The sequence below is a fragment of the Biomphalaria glabrata genome, chromosome 6 (genome assembly GCF_947242115.1).
Source record: "Biomphalaria glabrata chromosome 6, xgBioGlab47.1, whole genome shotgun sequence".
Classification (NCBI taxonomy): domain Eukaryota; kingdom Metazoa; phylum Mollusca; class Gastropoda; family Planorbidae; genus Biomphalaria; species Biomphalaria glabrata.
Genome location: NC_074716.1, coordinates 30,953,671 through 30,973,031, shown reverse-complemented (window position 1 = coordinate 30,973,031; position 19,361 = coordinate 30,953,671). Strand labels below are relative to the sequence as shown.

General features: G+C 38.2%; 1 protein-coding gene across 1 annotated transcript; it reads left to right on the top strand.

The window, feature by feature from the left end:
* The first annotated feature begins 13,696 nt into the window (after positions 1-13,696).
* Positions 13,697-17,519, top strand: LOC129926860 (clumping factor A-like). The gene is made up of 2 exons (XM_056033327.1): positions 13,697-13,712; positions 16,291-17,519. The coding sequence occupies exons 1-2, from the start codon at positions 13,697-13,699 to the stop codon at positions 17,517-17,519; spliced, it is 1,245 nt and encodes a 414-aa protein (XP_055889302.1).
* Positions 17,520-19,361: the final 1,842 nt, after the last annotated feature.

Sequence of the window (19,361 nt, the reverse complement as noted above, 5' to 3'; positions counted from 1 at the left end):
ACGGTACATGTTGTTACTACACTGATCGATGCTTTGTAATATAAAGAAGAAGAAGAAGATAGGCCAACCTTTTTTTACTTCATTATTTAGTCCATTGGTCTAATCTAGATATTGAGTTTACAAATATATTTCTAAACTCTAGCTCTAAACAATTGTCTTAGTTTATTCATTTCTTTATGATTCTTAATAGTTTAATTTTGGAAATAATTCCATTGTAATGTCATTTTTAGCGGCCCCCGAAAGGGGAAAAGACGCTATTAGTTTTGTGCGAAATGTCTGCCCGTCTGTCCGTCCGTCCCGTTTAGATCTCGTAAACTAGAAGAGATATTGAAAATCCGACTTCACAATATTTTAGACCATTCAAAGTTCTGATGCAACGGCTACTTTTTTTTTCCTGAAAGCGAAAATTCTAATTTTAAAAAATCAATTATGCAAGAAGTTTTTTATAAGAAAAAGCTAATTAGTATGCATTATATGTTACACCTAATTTAAAACAAATAGTAATCTTAAAAAATATTATTTTTGTGAAAATTTTTGTATATAGCGGAATTTTTTTTTTTTTTTTTTCTTTTTGAGAATTCGAAAATGAGATTGAGCCTTTTCAAAGAAAATAATTTATTTAGTTCGAACCGAGGGTCCCGGGTTCGAATCCTGGTGAAGACTGGGATTTTCAACTTCTGAGTCTACCCAGCTCTAATGGGTACCTGACATTAGTTGGGGAAAAGCAAAAGCGGTTGGTCGTTGTGCTGGCTACATGACACCCTCGTTAACCGTAGGCCACAACGACAGATGAACTTTACATCATCTGCCCTATAGACCACAAACTAGTTAGGCCAGGTTCACATCTAACTTTACATTCACTTTCACGTATCCTTTGATCTGCGGGACGGTTGGGGCACTACACAAGATCTGTTAACCTTCTTTCTCCATTCTTATCTCTCATTTGTCTTTGATATAATTTCATTCGGATGTTCTTTCTGAAAATATTGAAGCCTACCTGGGTGGACCACTGGTCGTGCGGTTTGCGCGCTGGACTGTCGTTTGGATTTATCGACGATCGAAGGTTCAAACCCTGCCTGCTCCCATCCCCCGTCGTCCTGCGGGAGGTTTGGACTAGGAAGTAAACTATCTTCAGCTCTGAAGGATTATCCGAATTATGTAAAACATTTTACTTCGGGGGCCGATTTTGAGTTTGTGTTTCCACACAAACTGTCTTTTGTAACCTTGTTTAAAAATAAGCTAACCTTTGTTTTCTACGAGTTTTTTTTTAACTAACTAGTTAATTGTAATACTGTAACGTAAACAAAATGATGAACAGTGCTCAAAACTGACTAGTCTGGCTGGCGCCTCAAAACCCTTTTAAGCTCAGACGGAGAAATCGGCATCTCTGGTTCTGTCCGGTCTGTGTAGTCTATAAGGGCCCCATACCCAGATCTATCGGGGTCCCTCATTACCGACCCATCGGTATAGCAGAAAATGGTATCTGATGGGTAGGACTTTAGTGTAGCTGATGCCAAGTTTTGGAGTATGGCAGGTTTTAATCGCCTCTTGGTGGCTCCCTATTGCCCTATAAGGGACATGTTTTTTTGTGGGGCCAGCAATCTCCTCCACGGAGGGCAAGTATTAATCCTTCTAATAGGAATTCAATCAGTGGAGAGCCCATCTGATTTTGAAAAATTGGCCACAATGTGGAGGAACGATCGCATTTTTATGCGGTTCCTCTCTCTCCACTGTTGCACTAAGATTGTGGTGGGTAGCGCTCGTAGGCCGTAAGTACCGCCCTCTCCCTCCTTAAATGTAAAGGGGCCAAAGATGGATTCAATGAGTGGTGGAGGTTATCCCAGAAAATAGAAAAACATGAGACCAGCAGAGCTCCCATTCAGTCATCGCTTGCTTGGAAGGAACTTGAAGTTTCCATGAGAGTAGGGAACAGTATTGACAACAAGGCCCAAGATTTGATTATACAAGAGACGAAAACCTGGAGAGGTAGTAAAATTACTATCAACGTACGATCCACTCTTGAGGGAGCATGTGCTTCGAACTAAGCTTTGTTCCAGACCGAATACATACATGTCTCCACAAATACAAAATGAATTTATTACAATATTGGGGGATCACGCTAAAAAAACAAATCATACAGCAAGTAAAACAAGCCAAACATTTCTCTATTATTTTTGACAGTACACCTGACATCTTAAAGCTGGATCAAACTTCCCAAATTTTACGGTACGTTGTACTGGATAATGACGGGGTGCAGGTTCGTGAGTCTTTTATTGACTTCATCGACACAAAGGACATGCATGCTGCTGGAATCGCTGAGATGATTGTTGAGAAACTGCGTTCGGATGGCTTAGACATAATGGACTGCAGGGGTCAAGGCTGTGATAATGCTGCGGTCATGAAAGGTCAAAACTATGGTGTCCAAAAACGTATTCTAGAAGTCACTATTCATTGCCTGCTCAAACTCTGGAGACATTAACTAGCAGAGATGAAAATTCATCGACTAGATCTGAAGCAGGTGGATTATTGGTTGCTGTTCAGTCTTTTAATTTTGTCACCTATCTTGGATTTTGGGCTCCTGTATTAATTTAACTGAAATTAATGATGCGCAATTCTACCTTCAAAAAACAAGGATTGTCTATTCGAGACTACACACTCAAACTAATAACATTAGAGACATTTTTAAGTAGTAATCGAGAGGACATCGCTGAAGCCGGCATTACCTTTGCCGAAAGCGTGTGCTCAGATCTGAGAATCAGTACAGAACCTCAAAAACGTATGGGCCATAAGAAAAAGATGCCTGGTGAGAAAAGTGACTACTCTGTACTTACACACAAAGAAGAGCTACGAAGGGAAATTTATTCTACCTTGGACAGGATTGTTCAAGAAATAATCACCCGATTCGAGCAACTTCATAATGTAGCAGATAGATATGAATTTTTGTCGCCTTCCCAGCTATTAAATCCTCAGGTCGAAATCAATCTCGATAGTACTCCTAGCGACATTGATAAAAACGAATTTCTGCTGGAGCGAAAGAGGCTTCAACGGTTTGTCACAGTTTCATCAGAAGCCTCCGAATTTCCAAAACAAAGACCTGTTGAGCTCTTGAATTTTATAAATAAATATCAGCTAGATGATTCAGTCCCGAATATCGTCATCATGATTCGCATATTTTTTACTATTGCGGTAAACGTCGCTACATGCGAGAGAAGTTTTTCCAAACTTATAACTGATCAAGAATTATTTGCGATCAACGATGACAAATTTACGACTCAATAATTTGGCCATGGAAAAAAATGGATTTCGATACAATTATTGATACTTTTGCCAGCAAGAAAGCGCGTAAAATTCATTTGTAGTATGTTTATGTAAAAGTGATTTTTTTTTGAATTAACAATATTTGATTAATGAATACATATTATTTTGAACAGGTTTTGCAATGTTATTAATTAGTTGTTTTTTTTTTGGGGGGGGGGGGGATCAAGATGAGGTACCGCACCAGGCATCATATACTCTAGCTACGCCACTGCAGAATTGTTTACTAGGCTACTAATTTGAAAAGTAATGCTCCAACGATAATGACATACAGGGCCGCCGCGAGGGTTGTGACCGCCTGCGTGCGAAATTAAAAATGCCGCCCCTCCTCCTTTTTTTTCCTCTAGAAAAAAATGTCCATTAAGACTGAACAAGACACTTCTAAAAGTGCCCTTTGCTTTAAATCCATTTTTTTGGAGACCATTCCAATTTTTCCTTTCATATTCGGACCGTTGTTGTATCCCTCAAGTACAACTATGAACCATGCACCAGGAACAATTTCGGATATACAAACCTACAGAAATCTAACATATTGGTTATTTGTGGTAAACATTAAAAACTGATCTCGTTCTGACAACTGGCTTATGCTCTTGTATTTGCGACGATTATAATTGATAAGCTATTGTTCTCCAATAGCAATGAACAGCGGAAATAATCATGATCTATATACAATTTCTCGATACCTTGATATGGTCTGGACGTGGATATGTTAACTTATTGTATGTTAAAGCACAATCCACACAAAAATCTCGAAATACAAAAACCATTGACAGTAGAACTACTTCAACGGTCTGTACACTTTCATACTAATTATCACGATTGTATTTTAGAGAGATGTGCATTGAATCCACAATCATCTGACATACACAGATTCATACACAGATTCAGAATTGCCTAAAAATTTATCCAACATATGAAGCAACTCAGTGATGAATATTTTTCTTGAGTTTAAAACAAAGTAAATAATCCAAAGTACAAGTCAACAATGACTTGAAATAAAACATAGTAAAAGTGTTTCTCACATTCCCGGGTGGCGACTCCCTAGATAACAACATTTTCGTTCTAGCCCTCTTTAGAAGCTGGAGCCCAGAGGAGCAATGTAAGCTTACACAGTGAGGTCTGTGAGTGTTTTAGTTTTTTTTTTTTTTTTTTTTTTTTTTTTAGAATTTCATAAAAAAGAAAAGAAACTTAGTCACAATTTTTAGGTTTTATTTTTAGCCTATATTAATTGAACACTGTATAGAATCCAAATTAAAGTCATGAAAGTTCACTGTAATTTTTAAGCGTTGTAAAAAAAGTCTTTCCTGGAGGTAGAGTTGAAGTTACGGCAGGTTTCCGGTCAAGTCTGGGGTCTGAGCATTTTTTCGCCGCCCCCCCCCACCACACTGTTGTTGGTTGGTTGTTGGCTTGTAGCTCAAGACAGCTAATACATCTGAACCAATGTAAGCGTTTTATATTTTTTAATAACTAAACTTTAAATAACTTGAACAAATTATTTGTGAACAAAAACTCAATACCATTGTTATTATTTACGATTTAACTTGAGATAAAATATAGCTCTAATAGTAATGAAATAAACTGATATTTAAAGAAAATCTAGCTCACAGCAAAAATAAAGTCTTTACTCTTTCATAACCCCCAATCAATCGCTTAAACTCTTCTTACCGCCGCCTAGGAAACACACACACTCCATAACACCCCTTTTTGTCAGGACGTTGCGCCATTCCCCCCTTCCCACCTGTGAATATATTTTTTAAATTGACTTTTTAATTACCAGTAATAGATCTACTTACAGTGCGGGCTATTCGACTTAAAACAAATATTACAAACAACCCACGAAAATTCAAGGCCAGAAATGAGTAGGCGCCCGCCTATGGAAAAAAAAAAACCCGTGGGAATTCCTCGTACGCTGCTCTATTTTTTTTTGTTTCTAGTTTCCGAAATAATTTCTCATGTACGAATATAGTTTATACTTTAAATGGTAATGGAATAATTAGAATTTATATAAAATATTTAAGTTTTTTTTTTATTTACCTAATTTTTTTAAACTAACCTTGGAAAAATGATTTGGTCGCCCCCTAAAGTCGGCCGCCTGCGTGCAATGCATACATTGCACAATAGGTAGCGGCGGCCCTGATGACATAATTTTTTACTAGGCTACTAGTTTGAAAAGTAATGCTCCAACGATACTGACAGCCTGAAAGCCAAGAAATAAATGACATTTTATTTAAATTTGTCTTCTCACGTGTCTTTACAAGTAGTATTCTGGGGGGGGGGGGGGAATAAGGCAGAAGAACAACATATTCAAATTACTAACCACACGTTTGAAAACGTAGAAACGTTGAAATATTTAGGAAGCTTGATAAGGAATTGCTAGCAGCAGGCCATAGCGCCTTCTATAACACACATCACAAACTAAAAAGAAAACTTATATCTAAGAAAACAAAGAAAACCATTTACAAAACCATCAGACCTGTAGTCATATATGCAAGCAAAACTTGGACGCTGATAAAAAAACATAAAAAAATCTTCTAAGTAGTTGGAAAAGAAAAATCCCCAGAAAAATGTATGGTGCCATACATGAGGAAACTGGATGGAGGATTCGAACCAACCAAGAAATAGACAAGCTCTATGAAGTGACCCCTCCATAGTGACGGAAATAAAACGGAACAGATCTGTTGGGCGAAACCTACGAAAAGCGGGACGGTGGGTAAAGAACGAGTGAAGACCACCGCTCTAGAGGAATAGTTGGAACAAGCTTCGAGGATCAAAACTGCCACTGAATGACCACCTCCATTCACGAGACTGGACGATTGCGTCTGATGAAACATAGGCAAATGTTTCTGGTAAAGTTGCAAGACGCCACTATCAAAAGTTACAAGCGATGGAAACACTTAACTATATATAATTAACAATGTTACCGGTATACTTCAGAAACTGACTTGTATATTATGTCATGTCAAAAGTCACCATCGCAACCTTAATGTTTGTTCAAGCCGCGCGGTATGCACGCTGGACTGTCGTTCGGTCCTCTCGATGGTCCCGTGTTCCTATCCGCTGCCATCACCCCGTCTAAACATTTTTAGGAAGTGGTCCAACAATTTTAGCGGGTCATACAATTAAATATCAAAGCACAGAAATGTTGTGTGAAATCTATGGCTTTCAAAATAAAGCGAATACTGTGTAAACATTTATGTTGCGAGTGTTCGACGTAATTTGGTTTAAGCTGGGACGTAGTTATTTTGAAGTGTAAAGTGTGTTATCTATTTTGGACACAGAATTTATTTTCTAGGCTGCTCATAAATATTTCGAATTAATTATGTAAGATGATTATTAGGTTGAGTACAATTAATTCATGCTACAAGCATGGTTTTAGTACTTATCAATACACATTAAAAGGCATTATGAAAATATCTTATTTTTCAATAGCACAAAGGGCTTACATATTGGCCTGAAGCTACCAAAGTATTTTCATAATCCCTAAACTTATCTTCACATCAGTCAGTGAATTAAAGTATCAAAATAAGACAAATCCTTTTAAGCTAGATAATGTGCCTAAATAAAAAAAGTTGTATTAGCTGGCAATAAATGGATTTTTTCCTTAAATAAATAAATTAAATTATGGCTTTTATATAGCGCTACTTTCATGCTTCTAGCATGCTCAGAGCGCTTTGGTCCAATCTCAGTTGTTGTCCAGTGGGGGTGGGGGGGTATCTAGGAGAAGGTTTTTCCGTGTTGCCTTCAAGGCGCTCACCAAACACAACTCTGCCCGAGTCGGGTGTCGAACCTCGAGCCTCCTTCATAGCCAAGCCAATAAGCGCACTTATTGGACCACGCTTCCCACCTAAATAGTTAATTCGTACAATCTGAAAGCCCATGCAGAGTCTTCAAATATTCCGCAGACAAATTGAATCATGAAAGACACTCTTCCGTTTTTTTTAGCTCCAAATTCGCTCAGAAATGTGTCCGGAACTAAGTTTTCTTACCTTCGAGTAGCAAAGTACACAAGTGTATTCATAACGCATAGCATTGACTTTTTGACATTGTGTGACAGTAAGCCCAGCGGGAGAGGGGGGAAAATGGATAAACAAGCATTACAGTTATAACGAGTCTGGTTGTACATTTCAGGCAGTATGACAAAGGATGTCCTGATGTGTGATGCAGTGTAGGATAAACAACATTATTCTCTGGGTGGTTTTGTCGGAAAATCTCAACAAATCCAAATGTTTTCTTTATCATATTTGGAACTGCATCTATGGAAACATTGCTTATTTTGGATGTAGGTATTTTCGAAATTCTTAGACCTTCCATAAATTCAGGAAAACGTTTTTGTTCTTTCTCTCTAATAACGCATGCATAGTAACCTGTCGTCACGCAAAGTACTTTTTCTTACAAAAAAAAACAACAAAAAAACAACCAGTTGCGCAGTATCACTCACAAAGTTACTTTATTTCATAGCAAAGGAGAAGCAGTCCCATGTTATCTGTAATGTATTGATTTGACTCAAGCTGTTCTAGTTTTTCGAGATGAAATTACAGAATTAAAATCATTTTGACGTAATAGGACATACAACTTGAAAAACTTCAATCAAATTTTTTTTTCTACAAAGTCGCCATCAGAACTTAAAAAAAATTACTTTTAGCAATACATATCTTGCATATGTAGCGTTTTTTTTTTTTTTTAGAAATATACACTTTTGATACAAATATTTTGATGGAGTAATTTTTCTTTTTGGAGATTTTCTGATTTTTCTTTCATTTAGTCATCAGATCAGGATGCTAAAACTATTTGTTTAAAAGTGAAGTATTGGGATATATTGTAGCCCTAAGGAACGAACACAGTGTCATGGCCATTGAGACAGACTTCAATGTTTCAACTCGTACTCAAATTATGAATTTAAAAAAATGTGAATAAAATTGTTATCTTTAATTATTATTATAAACTATTGGCGGGCCGGATGAAACTTCTCCGCGGGCCTTAGTTTGCTCATACTGGTCTAGGATGTAGATTATCTTCAGCTCTGAAGGCACATCGGAAACATGAAAGATACACCATTGGAATACAAAAAGTAATAATATCTAAATGGATGGAGAACCCTTGACTTTTGGTCAGATTTTTCACTCTTCAAAATCAAAAAGATAATCAACCGATCAGTGTCATTGTTATAGGAAGTCGTTATTATAGGATGTCATTAGTATTGGATGTCATTATTATTGGATGTCATTATTATTGGATGTCATTATTATTGGATCTCATTATTATTGGATCTCATTATTAATGGATCTCATTATTATTGGATCTCATTATTATTGCCTGTCTGTCATTATTATTGGATGGTATTATTATTGTCGCTTCTAGTATTGATACGTTCTTCAATTTTAAGATATTTTTGTTGTTGTTTTTTCTTTGAGAAATTGAACATTGACATTCATGAAGAACAGACTCTAGTGATGCTTCTGTAAATAAGTAGGTAACTGATAAAATAACGCGTTTACACTTTGGTAAAACACCGAATGCTTTTTCTAAGAGTTTCAATAATCTTGTTATAATGAAAATAAAGTGTAATACAGTGTATTTAAGCGTTTTGTCTTCTGATATAAATACTCCTAACTCTGAATACTAGCCATTATTTGGTTAAACTTGACAAACCACCTCAATCTTATAGCCACCGAAAAAAAAAAGAATCTTTAACTTCGCTTGCTTAGGAGAGAATAAAATCCAGATAACTTCCTAGACCTAACTCATGCAGTGCGGTACTGGATTGCCGCGGATAGAACTCGGGGCCATCGTGATGGCAGTCCGAAGCGCATACACACTACCAGGCAGCCACCCCAGTTAAAAGCCACGGACGGATGCGATTTCCATGTCATGACTTATACGACTTCATAGAAGGATTCAATTATTTAATTGATGCGGTGTTTCTATAAAGTAACAATTATTGTCTTATCATCCTGGAAATGTCTCGTTGCAATAGACAGTCTGTTGTAATGTCTTATATATTCTGAGGCTTGACTTTACTTTCACTCTATGAATCTGTCATTTCTTTGGCCCTCGATGTGAAGTGATGTGACTAACTTCAACGTTAAAGTAGCAACTATTCAAATCAAAGCTGGTGTATCCAAAGCAACGGCACAACCCGATACAGTCTGAGATCTACGTCAGTACTGGATACAGTCTGAGATCTACGTCAGTACTGGATACAGTCTGAGATCTACGTCAGTACTGGATACAGTCTGAGATCTACGTCAGTACTGGATACAGTCTGAGATCTACGTCAGTACTGGATACAGTCTGAGATCTACGTCAGTACTGGATACAGTCTGAGATCTACGTCAGTACTGGATACAGTCTGAGATCTACGTCAGTACTGGATACAGTCTGAGATCTACGTCAGTACTGGATACAGTCTGAGATCTACGTCAGTACTGGATACAGTCTGAGATCTACGTCAGTACTGGATACAGTCTGAGATCTACGTCAGTACTGGATACAGTCTGAGATCTACGTCAGTACTGGATACAGTCTGAGATCTACGTCAGTACTGGATACAGTTTGGGATCAACGGCGTTGCAGGCCCTGTCAGGGTGTAGCACTGACTACTGAAGCCTTTTCCCGAAGAGAAGAAGTTTGGATCTAAAGCTTTCCTTCTCCTAGGCGAGTAGCCAGCAAGGCTTACGAGTCCCTCCTGCTTACTTATTGGCATACTTTGCCTCTTTTCTTGTCCGCGATAATAGTCCGCCGGGCCCAATATCTGAGCCACACGTGAAGGCCACGAGTTGGATTGGTTGCCAGAGGTTGTTTAAAGACACATTCCACTGGAAGCAAAGTGGTGGAGTGTTTATATCCATTAACAAATCCGGCTATAATGGCCTTACGAATACCACTAAAATTAAATACATGTTTAGTATAGACTACTGATAAAAAAAATCCCTGCTCATGACATGCAATAATCTCATTGTTCGTACTTCTGAATGAAGGTGTACCTCTCAAATATACACTGTCACCTAACTGCTTTGTAATTCTCTGTCTTCCTTTTTTTTTTATTACATTCTTGAATGGAACCCCTTCTTCTTGTCCATTCTTCTTCTTGCACCCTACCCCCTCTCTCTACACTGAGCTTGACCTGTTTTCTCCGCCGGTGTTTTCAAGTCTTTTAGATCATGGACTGGAAAGAAATGTGAACTACATTTTATTTTGGGTTCGAAGGTCCATTTAGGGACGTTGACTCTCGTCACAGAGTTGTCCTTGTCAAGCACGAGTTACCTCCCACCAACAGGAAGTTGTCATCGTTTTGTTTATCTTTTTGGGTGGTAGTTTGTCAGAACAGAAGCTGACGGGATTGAAGTCGATACTACAACAGTAGAGTGGCCCTTCGCAGGAATGGGTCCGCCAGGCAGGGAGGTGTCTTAGGATACCACCTAATGATTTACATGGGTCCTATAGACAACTGCTAATGACCCCCCCCACACACACACACACACGCACGCTCTTCTATTAAGTTGTTATACGAGAATGTGGGCGCCCCGCACTGCTTAAAAAAATACTTACTTAGAATGAAAAAGGGGAGGGGGATGGTTAATTCCGTGGGCATGATTGTTTGGGAAGGGGGGGGGGGGACCGTGCCAAATATGCAGTCACAAAACAAACACAGAAACACACACACAATTAGTTTTAATTATTAATTAGAATTTCATTAATAGCTGAATGACAATATTTTACCTGTTGTTTTTTTTCCTTACCATAGAAAACATGTTATTAGTTTAAATCATTTTGTCTACACAACAATAGAAAATAAAATAATAATATTCAAAATTTCAATATTCAGCTACAATAATTTAATATTTAAAAAAAATATTTTTTAAATTTCATATTTAGCTTTGAATTCGAGAGTAAAGAGACAGTTCAGTTCACTCTATCATGCATTGGTGTATTTTGTTGGCCAGGTTATAGACTTGTAGCGGAGCACATTGGAAAACTCATTTTTTACTAAATCTTTTGTAAACAAGCACCGAAATCCCCCCACCCCTACATATAATTCGACGTATTTTATAACAATTTATTTAAAAGAATTTAGAGCTAAATTTAAAGTTTTTTTTTTTTTAAATAACGTATAACAAACAGTATTTGTGTGTAGGCCCCTATATGTACGTTCGAGTCGATGCGATCGTATGACTAGGATTCTATTATTAGACCAACGCTGGATTGCATTGAGCCATTTTGAAAATAGACGTGCGGTGTTTAAAAGTGAAGTGACGACCGAGAAAGAACGTACTCGTGGACAGACTAAATAGCGAGAACACACTAGTGTTCAGGATCATGCAACCTCTTAGGATTTAATTTGTATCATGTATATGACATCGACAGCATGTTAGGTTTTATTTCCACTAAAAATTGAGTTTATTTTGTTTTTATGAATTCTATGAAGTTTATCATTTGTTTTGTTTGTTTTCTTGTTTCGGATGTTCCTTCAGAATTAAAGATTATCACATCCTACTTCTGACCTTCCTGACCTTCCACTGGACGCTGGGGGGGAGGGCGGAGGGCATGGTTCGAATTTCTATCCCTGTACCATCGAGATGACAGTCCAGAGCGCATATCAGATCCAATTCCAATGTGCGTGTCTAGCAGTGGTGTAGCAATCATGGCTCGAAGAGGTTCGTTTCGCATGGGCTTGCGACTAATGGGGACCAGAATGAACTTTTGTAATGGATTTTTGTAATGTGTTGACTGTAAGAATTGAAATGTTTCAAATTATTCATATTTCTATTTATGCTTTCTAATTAGACCGAGGCCTTTTGGGAAAATACCAAATAAAAACAAACAAACAAAGGTTTGATAGAGCTTGTGGATTTTCGCAAATTGAGGCGGTCAGGCTGCATATCTGTAAAAAAGCATTTTAGTTAGCACCTATGAGGTAAAATCTGGTAAAAGGAACCTTTGTACGAAATTTGATGCGGATACGGGCAATAGTTTAAGAGATCTCGTGATAGATCAGTGGTATTTTCGCTTATATATAGTAGCCCGGGCATGCTACCCCTCCTCAGAGTGGCGCCTGGGTGGAAACGATCGTAGGAAGGGCCGTTACATAAATGACGTGTCCTGCAAGGTTAGCCTGGTATAGAAAAGGAAAATGGCGGAGGTCCCAGTGTACGCTGCCTCTGGCCGCGAGTCTGACCCCTGCCAGACAGAATAGGGTACACTGTTCTCATTCAGGCCAGTGAGAGGGAGCTCTTGTTCACTTTTGCTGGCCTAGAGTTCCAAAAGCCAAAGGCTCAACTCTACCTGACAGTTTAAAAAAGAAGAAATATAATAGAAGATATTACTTAAAACATTTTATATTTATCGTTCTTCAATTAAATTTCTTAGGATTAATATTTATGAAAAGAGCAAAATAATATATCGATGTGAAATTTACCAATAGAGTATGAAACAAAAGGAATAGTTCTCACAGACAGGAAACAAGAAATACATGTAAAATATATTTTTTTAAACACATATCTCTCTATTACTAAACTTCAAATATAATAAAATAATTTTAAAATTCTTTAGTTCAATTCGGGTATCGAGCTCGCTCCATATGCTAGGATAAATTAGTAAAAATGATTCTTCTTCCCTAGTGCTATTAGAGCATTGAATGGGTTGCCTGAGCCAGCCAGGAAAACCAGTGACTTAGAAGATTTTAGGTCATTGGTTAATATGCATGACTAAATGCATGACGCGTTGGATGTAATCAACTTATTATTTGAAGTAACGTCTGTATTGTATAAGATAAGATAAGATTTTCATCAAATGGACATCTAGATCTAACACTAGAACCAAAGTTTTGATTTGGAACTCTTAAAATCTATATTAGATTTAAGCAAAAATATAGGCAACTCTTATAAACTTCAATAAAATTGAAGCAACTTCAAATTTACTCAGTTATTGCATTTAGGGTAATACGGTTGATGACGCCATGTTGGCTCTAAACCTAAATTTAGTCTCTAGCCAAATTTACATTTTTTATAGTTATAAATTATAACGGTCAAGCTAGAGTTTTCCCCGTGTGGCCAACGAGCTAGTAATTCTTTTCTCAGCGATAATCATCAACTGCTAAATTTCTAGGAAAATCGTTAGAGCTGTTTTTTGAGATCAGCAGGGAACCACCCAGGTCCCATGAAGGAGTTACTTGAATAAAGGTACTGTAAAAGGGTAAAAGCCAGAAATTGGCGCCTAAATCAATAGCTTTAGACAGAATGGTCTCGTGGCTGGCTACCAGCATATAAGGGAAAACTCTTGGTTTACAACTTCTGCTTCTTGCAGCTATGCCCAAACAAGGATTAGGTTTCAGGAGAAATCCTGAGGAAAAATCAGGAGCCGGCGACCAGAGGCGGCCCTAGCAATGCGTGAGGCTCTGGGTGAGTGTCAGGGCCACGATGATGATCCAAAGTCGCTTCAGGACTAAATGAGACCTACAATAGTACAATGGGAAATGTATATATATATAGTTCGTCCATCGTGGTTCGATGATGACCACTTTGTCATCCAGGGGGCTGAGGGCTTTGCACTGGGGTTTTATGCCTCCCTCCTTATGTAGCTGGTGAGACCTATGTGAGTCCGGAATGTTCGGCCGCACACTGGGCAGGTTATTCCAGCTGGAGCTAGTGTCGTTTGCTTTGCTTTTCTTCTCTGGCGTTTTTCTTCTGCCAGCATTGTTCTTTTTTCCTCAGCAACCTCTGCGCCAGTTTTCACAGCGCGACGCTATGATGCTCTGTCATGTGACTCTGTCTCCCAGGTGCCTGGGTATATGCTGAACGCCTTCATAGAAGCTTTAAGGGTGTCACTAAAGCGCTTTCTTTGACCACCTTGAGAACGCTTTCCTTCTCTTAGTTGGCCATACAAAAGTCTTTTAGGGATGCGGTGGTCTTCCATTCTGTAGACGTGACCTGCCAATCGCAGCTGGGACTGCATCAGGATTGTGTGGATGCTTTGTAGATACGCTCTTCGAAGGACTTCAGTATCTGGTATTTTGTTTTGCCATTTGACATTTAGTATTTTTCTCAGACATGTCATGTGGAAGTGGTTCAGTTTCTTTGCATGTTTTCTGTACACTGTCCATGTTTCTGAGGCATAGAGCAATGTAGGGAAGATGACGGCTCTATAGACCCCTAGCTTTGTATTTGTGGTGATACCACGTCTGTTCCAGACATTTTTAGACAGTCTGCCATAGGATGCACTGGCCTTGGCGATGCGCAGGTCGATTTCACCATCGATTTTTCCGTTTCTGGAGAGTGTGCTGCCAAGATATGTGAATGTGTCCAATGCGTTTATAACCTGTCCATTTATAGTGATGCTTGGATCCGAGTAGGCTTTCCCAGGAGCAGGTAACAATTTAAGATCTACCATCCGTTCATACATTTCATATTGTACTATTGTAGGTCTCAATTAGTCCTAAAGCGACTTTGGATCATCTCATAGTCTCCACCTGTTGATCTGTCCCAATGATCGTCAGTTCTGATACAGTTTGGAAACAGCAGCGTTGAAGCTCTGCCAAGAAAAAGCACCGTGTGCTGCAGAGGCGGCCTTAGGGGGTGACGAGTAGGGAAACCATACCAGGCTCAGCTCCTTAGCGAGGGGAGCACGATAAAGACTATCTTTTGTCACCGTAAGCCCAATTGAAGATCTACCATCCTTTCGTACATTTCCCATCAGAGCCCTTCGAAGTATCAAACGGGGTAAAACAAGGCTGTGTCCTAGCACCTACACTGTTCAGTATCTTGTTCTCCGCTATGCTGACAGAGGCATTCACAGATAGAGAAAACAACGGGATAAATACAACATACAGATTTGATGGTGGCCTATTCAACCCGAGGCGGCTTAAAGCAAAATCAAAAACAAACTCAGCAGTAATCAGAGACTTGCTATTTGCTGAAGACTGTGCCCTTAATGCCTGCACTGAAAATGATCTGCAGAGCATCGTCAGGGACTTCTCAAGAGCATGCTCAGACTTTGGCCTTACCATTAATACAAACAAGACAGAAGTCTTATAATTACCTGCTCCTGGGAAAGCCTACTCGGATCCAAGCATCACTATAAATGGACAAGTTATAAACGCAGCGTTTTATTAAGTTTTAACGAGTCACATTGTTAATGGTAATAATAGTTAATAATAATAATAATTTTAGTTATAATCAGTGCTTTTTTTGTAAAGAAATAGGTGCCGGTACTCAGTGATGGATTGCCTAACTTTTAACTACTAATAAATTAATAATAAACTTTAAAATACAAGGAAAGTAATAATTTTTCCCCACATTGAAAAAAGTGCCGGTACACCGTACCGGTGCGTACCGTCACAAAAAAGAACTTGTTCTAATAATCCTATTTATGCAAGCAATGTAAACATATTCTAATCAATAAAATTATGCTCGTTTTTTTTTTTAAATTTGTCTTTCTTGAATATTACGGAATGTACATACCAATTGAGATAATTATTTGTAAGAGTAGACAATGACACTATATGCGTTGGTAATCCGGAAGTGATAATGCCGATACTTCACTGTAATTATCAGCGGAAAATATGTAACATTCCTCCCCCACCCCTCGAGGTCGTGACTATGACTCTTTTTTAAAATCATTCCATGCATCCTCTAATTGTAAACTTGAGCTCGAAATCCTCCCCCCCCCTTTTTGACTATCTATTGAGTAGGATAAACAACGACCTTAACAAAGATGCTTCCAAAAGTTGTGTTGTGTTTTAGTTGACCCCGTGAGGAGCACAGTGTACTTAGTGTGTTGTCTGTCTTAAGTGTTGTTTTCTTGGAAATAGAATCTCACATTAGATATCTCAATTAGTGTTCAGTGTGAACCAACTTACCTAACGTGGGATTTCTGAAACCGGGCTGACGAGTACCTGGCTACACTATTGTTGTCGAGTTAAAACAAATGCCTACAGATTAATTTTAAATTAGATATCTGGATCTACATCACAATATACAGGCTCCACGAGAAATAGTTCACCGACAAATTGTTCACCTACAGGTGGTTTACAGACAACTGATTCACCTACAGATGGTTTACAGACAACTGATTCACCTACAGATGGTTTACAGACAACTGATTCACCTACAGATGGTTTACAGACAACTGATTCACCTACAGGTGGTTTACAGACAACTGATTCACCTACAGATGGTTTACAGACAACTGATTCGCCTACAGATGGTTTACAGACAACTGATTCACCTACAGATGGTTTACAGACAACTGATTCACCTACAGATGGTTTACAGACAACTGATTCACCTACAGATGGTTTACAGACAACTGATTCACCTACAGATGGTTTACAGACAACTGATTCACCTACAGGTGGTTTACAGACAACTGATTCACCTACAGATGGTTTACAGACAACTGATTCGCCTACAGATGGTTTACAGACAACTGATTCACCTACAGATGGTTTACAGACAACTGATTCACCTACAGATGGTTTACAGACAACTGATTCACCTACAGGTGGTTTACAGACAACTGATTCACCTACAGATGGTTTACAGACAACTGATTCACCTACAGATGGTTTACAGACAACTGATTCACCTATAGGTGGTTTACAGACAACTGATTCACCTACAGATGGTTTACAGACAACTGATTCACCTACAGATGGTTTACAGACAACTGATTCACCTACAGGTGGTTTACAGACAACTGATTCACCTACAGATGGTTTACAGACAACTGATTCGCCTACAGATGGTTTACAGACAACTGATTCACCTACAGATGGTTTACAGACAACTGATTCACCTACAGATGGTTTACAGACAACTGATTCACCTACAGGTGGTTTACAGACAACTGATTCACCTACAGATGGTTTACAGACAACTGATTCACCTACAGATGGTTTACAGACAACTGATTCACCTATAGGTGGTTTACAGACAACTGATTCACCTACAGATGGTTTACAGACAACTGATTCACCTACAGATGGTTTACAGACAACTGATTCACCTACAGGTGGTTTACAGACAACTGATTCACCTACAGATGGTTTACAGACAACTGATTCACCTACAGGCGGTTTACAGACAACTGATTCACCTACAGGTGGTTTACCGACAACTGATTCACCTACAGGTGGTTTACAGACAACTGATTCACCTACAGGTGGTTTACAGACAACTGATTCACCTACAGATGGTTTACAGACTTAGGTTTTTTAGGAAGAATGTAAACAGAATACTTCTGAAGGCTTTAGAGAGAGGCAGTTTTCAAAGACATAGAGACTTGGCTTGGCAACATTCGACAGTTCCCTTCGTTATTATTACACGTCTTACTCTTGTTTGACCTTCATTACCAGCGTCGACTCTCTTATATTTTTGGCCTCTCGCCTGTGTTATTGGATTTCGTTATTGAGTATTACCTCCATTTGATTTATCTGCATAAGACAACAAGCATCTAACAACAAGATAGTAACATAATGCTCTTTTTCTCGTCGCGTTTATAACTTATTGACATAGAAGACACATCAATAAGGAATGTACACATTAAATCTTTAGCTTCCATCATTTCCAAGAAGTTTCGATTTCTCACTCGGCACAAGAATTGGGATAGACTTTGAAAGGTTTGAGAGCATGGGACACAACTTACACATTCCTTAGCTTTGGTGAAGGAAATTTTTATGCAAACCTTTGGCGACCCTCCCAACAACATCAACATCGTAGGTCACGTGATCGTTTTCACATGTTTTACATATAGCCTCTCTCATCCTACCCCCCCCCCCCCTTTGCGCATTCTCCTTTCAAGAATGCAGGAGATAAATCCCATGACTAAATGTATCTCAAGTCCTCCTTTGTTCATATAGTGACAATTTGTGAAGCGAATAAGAAACATCCACTTTGTATAGTTAGTCTATTTTTAGCAAGTTTTCATTTGCTCCATGAGCACACTGGCTACTATAGACAACAAATGCTGAAGACTTCACTCTATAGTGAACCAAATGAATATCTCGTGATTGTATAATTAGTACTAAACACATTAGCAGTACGCTATTATGAATAAAAAAAAATATATAATCTAATGACTGTTTTTGTAGATTTAAAAACCAGCAAAATAAAAATTAAAAAAACAACTTAAAAAGAGAAAGAACCGCAAAAATCACTGCCATATATATCAATACTGTAAGGTATAGCTCTCTTTTTCTATATAAATAAAAAATCTATTCACTACCACTAATTGATATTAAATAATTGATTACCCGCCTTATAACGCTACACCACCCCCTTCGGACATCTGCATTAATGAATTCTAGTATCACATTTACTTACCCCCCCCACACACACTTTTTTTTTGTTTCCGCTCTCCCGACCACCCAAAAAAAAAGTACGTTAAAACCCGCACCCCTCACACACACACACACACATCCGACTTTACACTTGTCGGCCATTTTTGTTTATTACAATGACAACCCTTCACTTTTTTTTAACCTCCTCCGATTGACCGACCGTTTACTACACACTTTATCAGCGTATGAAATTGCATTAATACAGCACATTTTGTTATCTTAACCTGTTTTATTTGCATCCTTTCATCATAAGGCAAGCAGTTTCTTTGGACTATCAGTTCCTGGCCTAGAGGAAAATGCGTTTCCCGAAGGTCCCAAATGAATGCCTTATTCCCGTTCCCCACAGTATATTTTTTTGATAATCTTTCTTCTTAATATAAGACAATATTAATTTGGTTTTATTAATTAATTCTAATAGTTTTTTTCTTCATTCTTTTGAATGTATAGTAATGTGAGTGCGACAAAGTATTATTCAAACTCAAGATTTTTTTTCTTATGGTATTAGCATTAGTTGTTTTTTTTTTATTTGTACCGCGACTAAAAGAAAGCGGAAATGACCTAAAGTATATTGTTAAAAAGTTGAATTAGAGAAAAGAAATAAATTGCTTTTAGAAATACGGACTTTGTATGCTTTTTCTTTTTATGCTTTATATATAGACTGAACCCTTTTAGGGAAGTAACGAAAATAAATTATCGATAGAAAGCTTGCGGT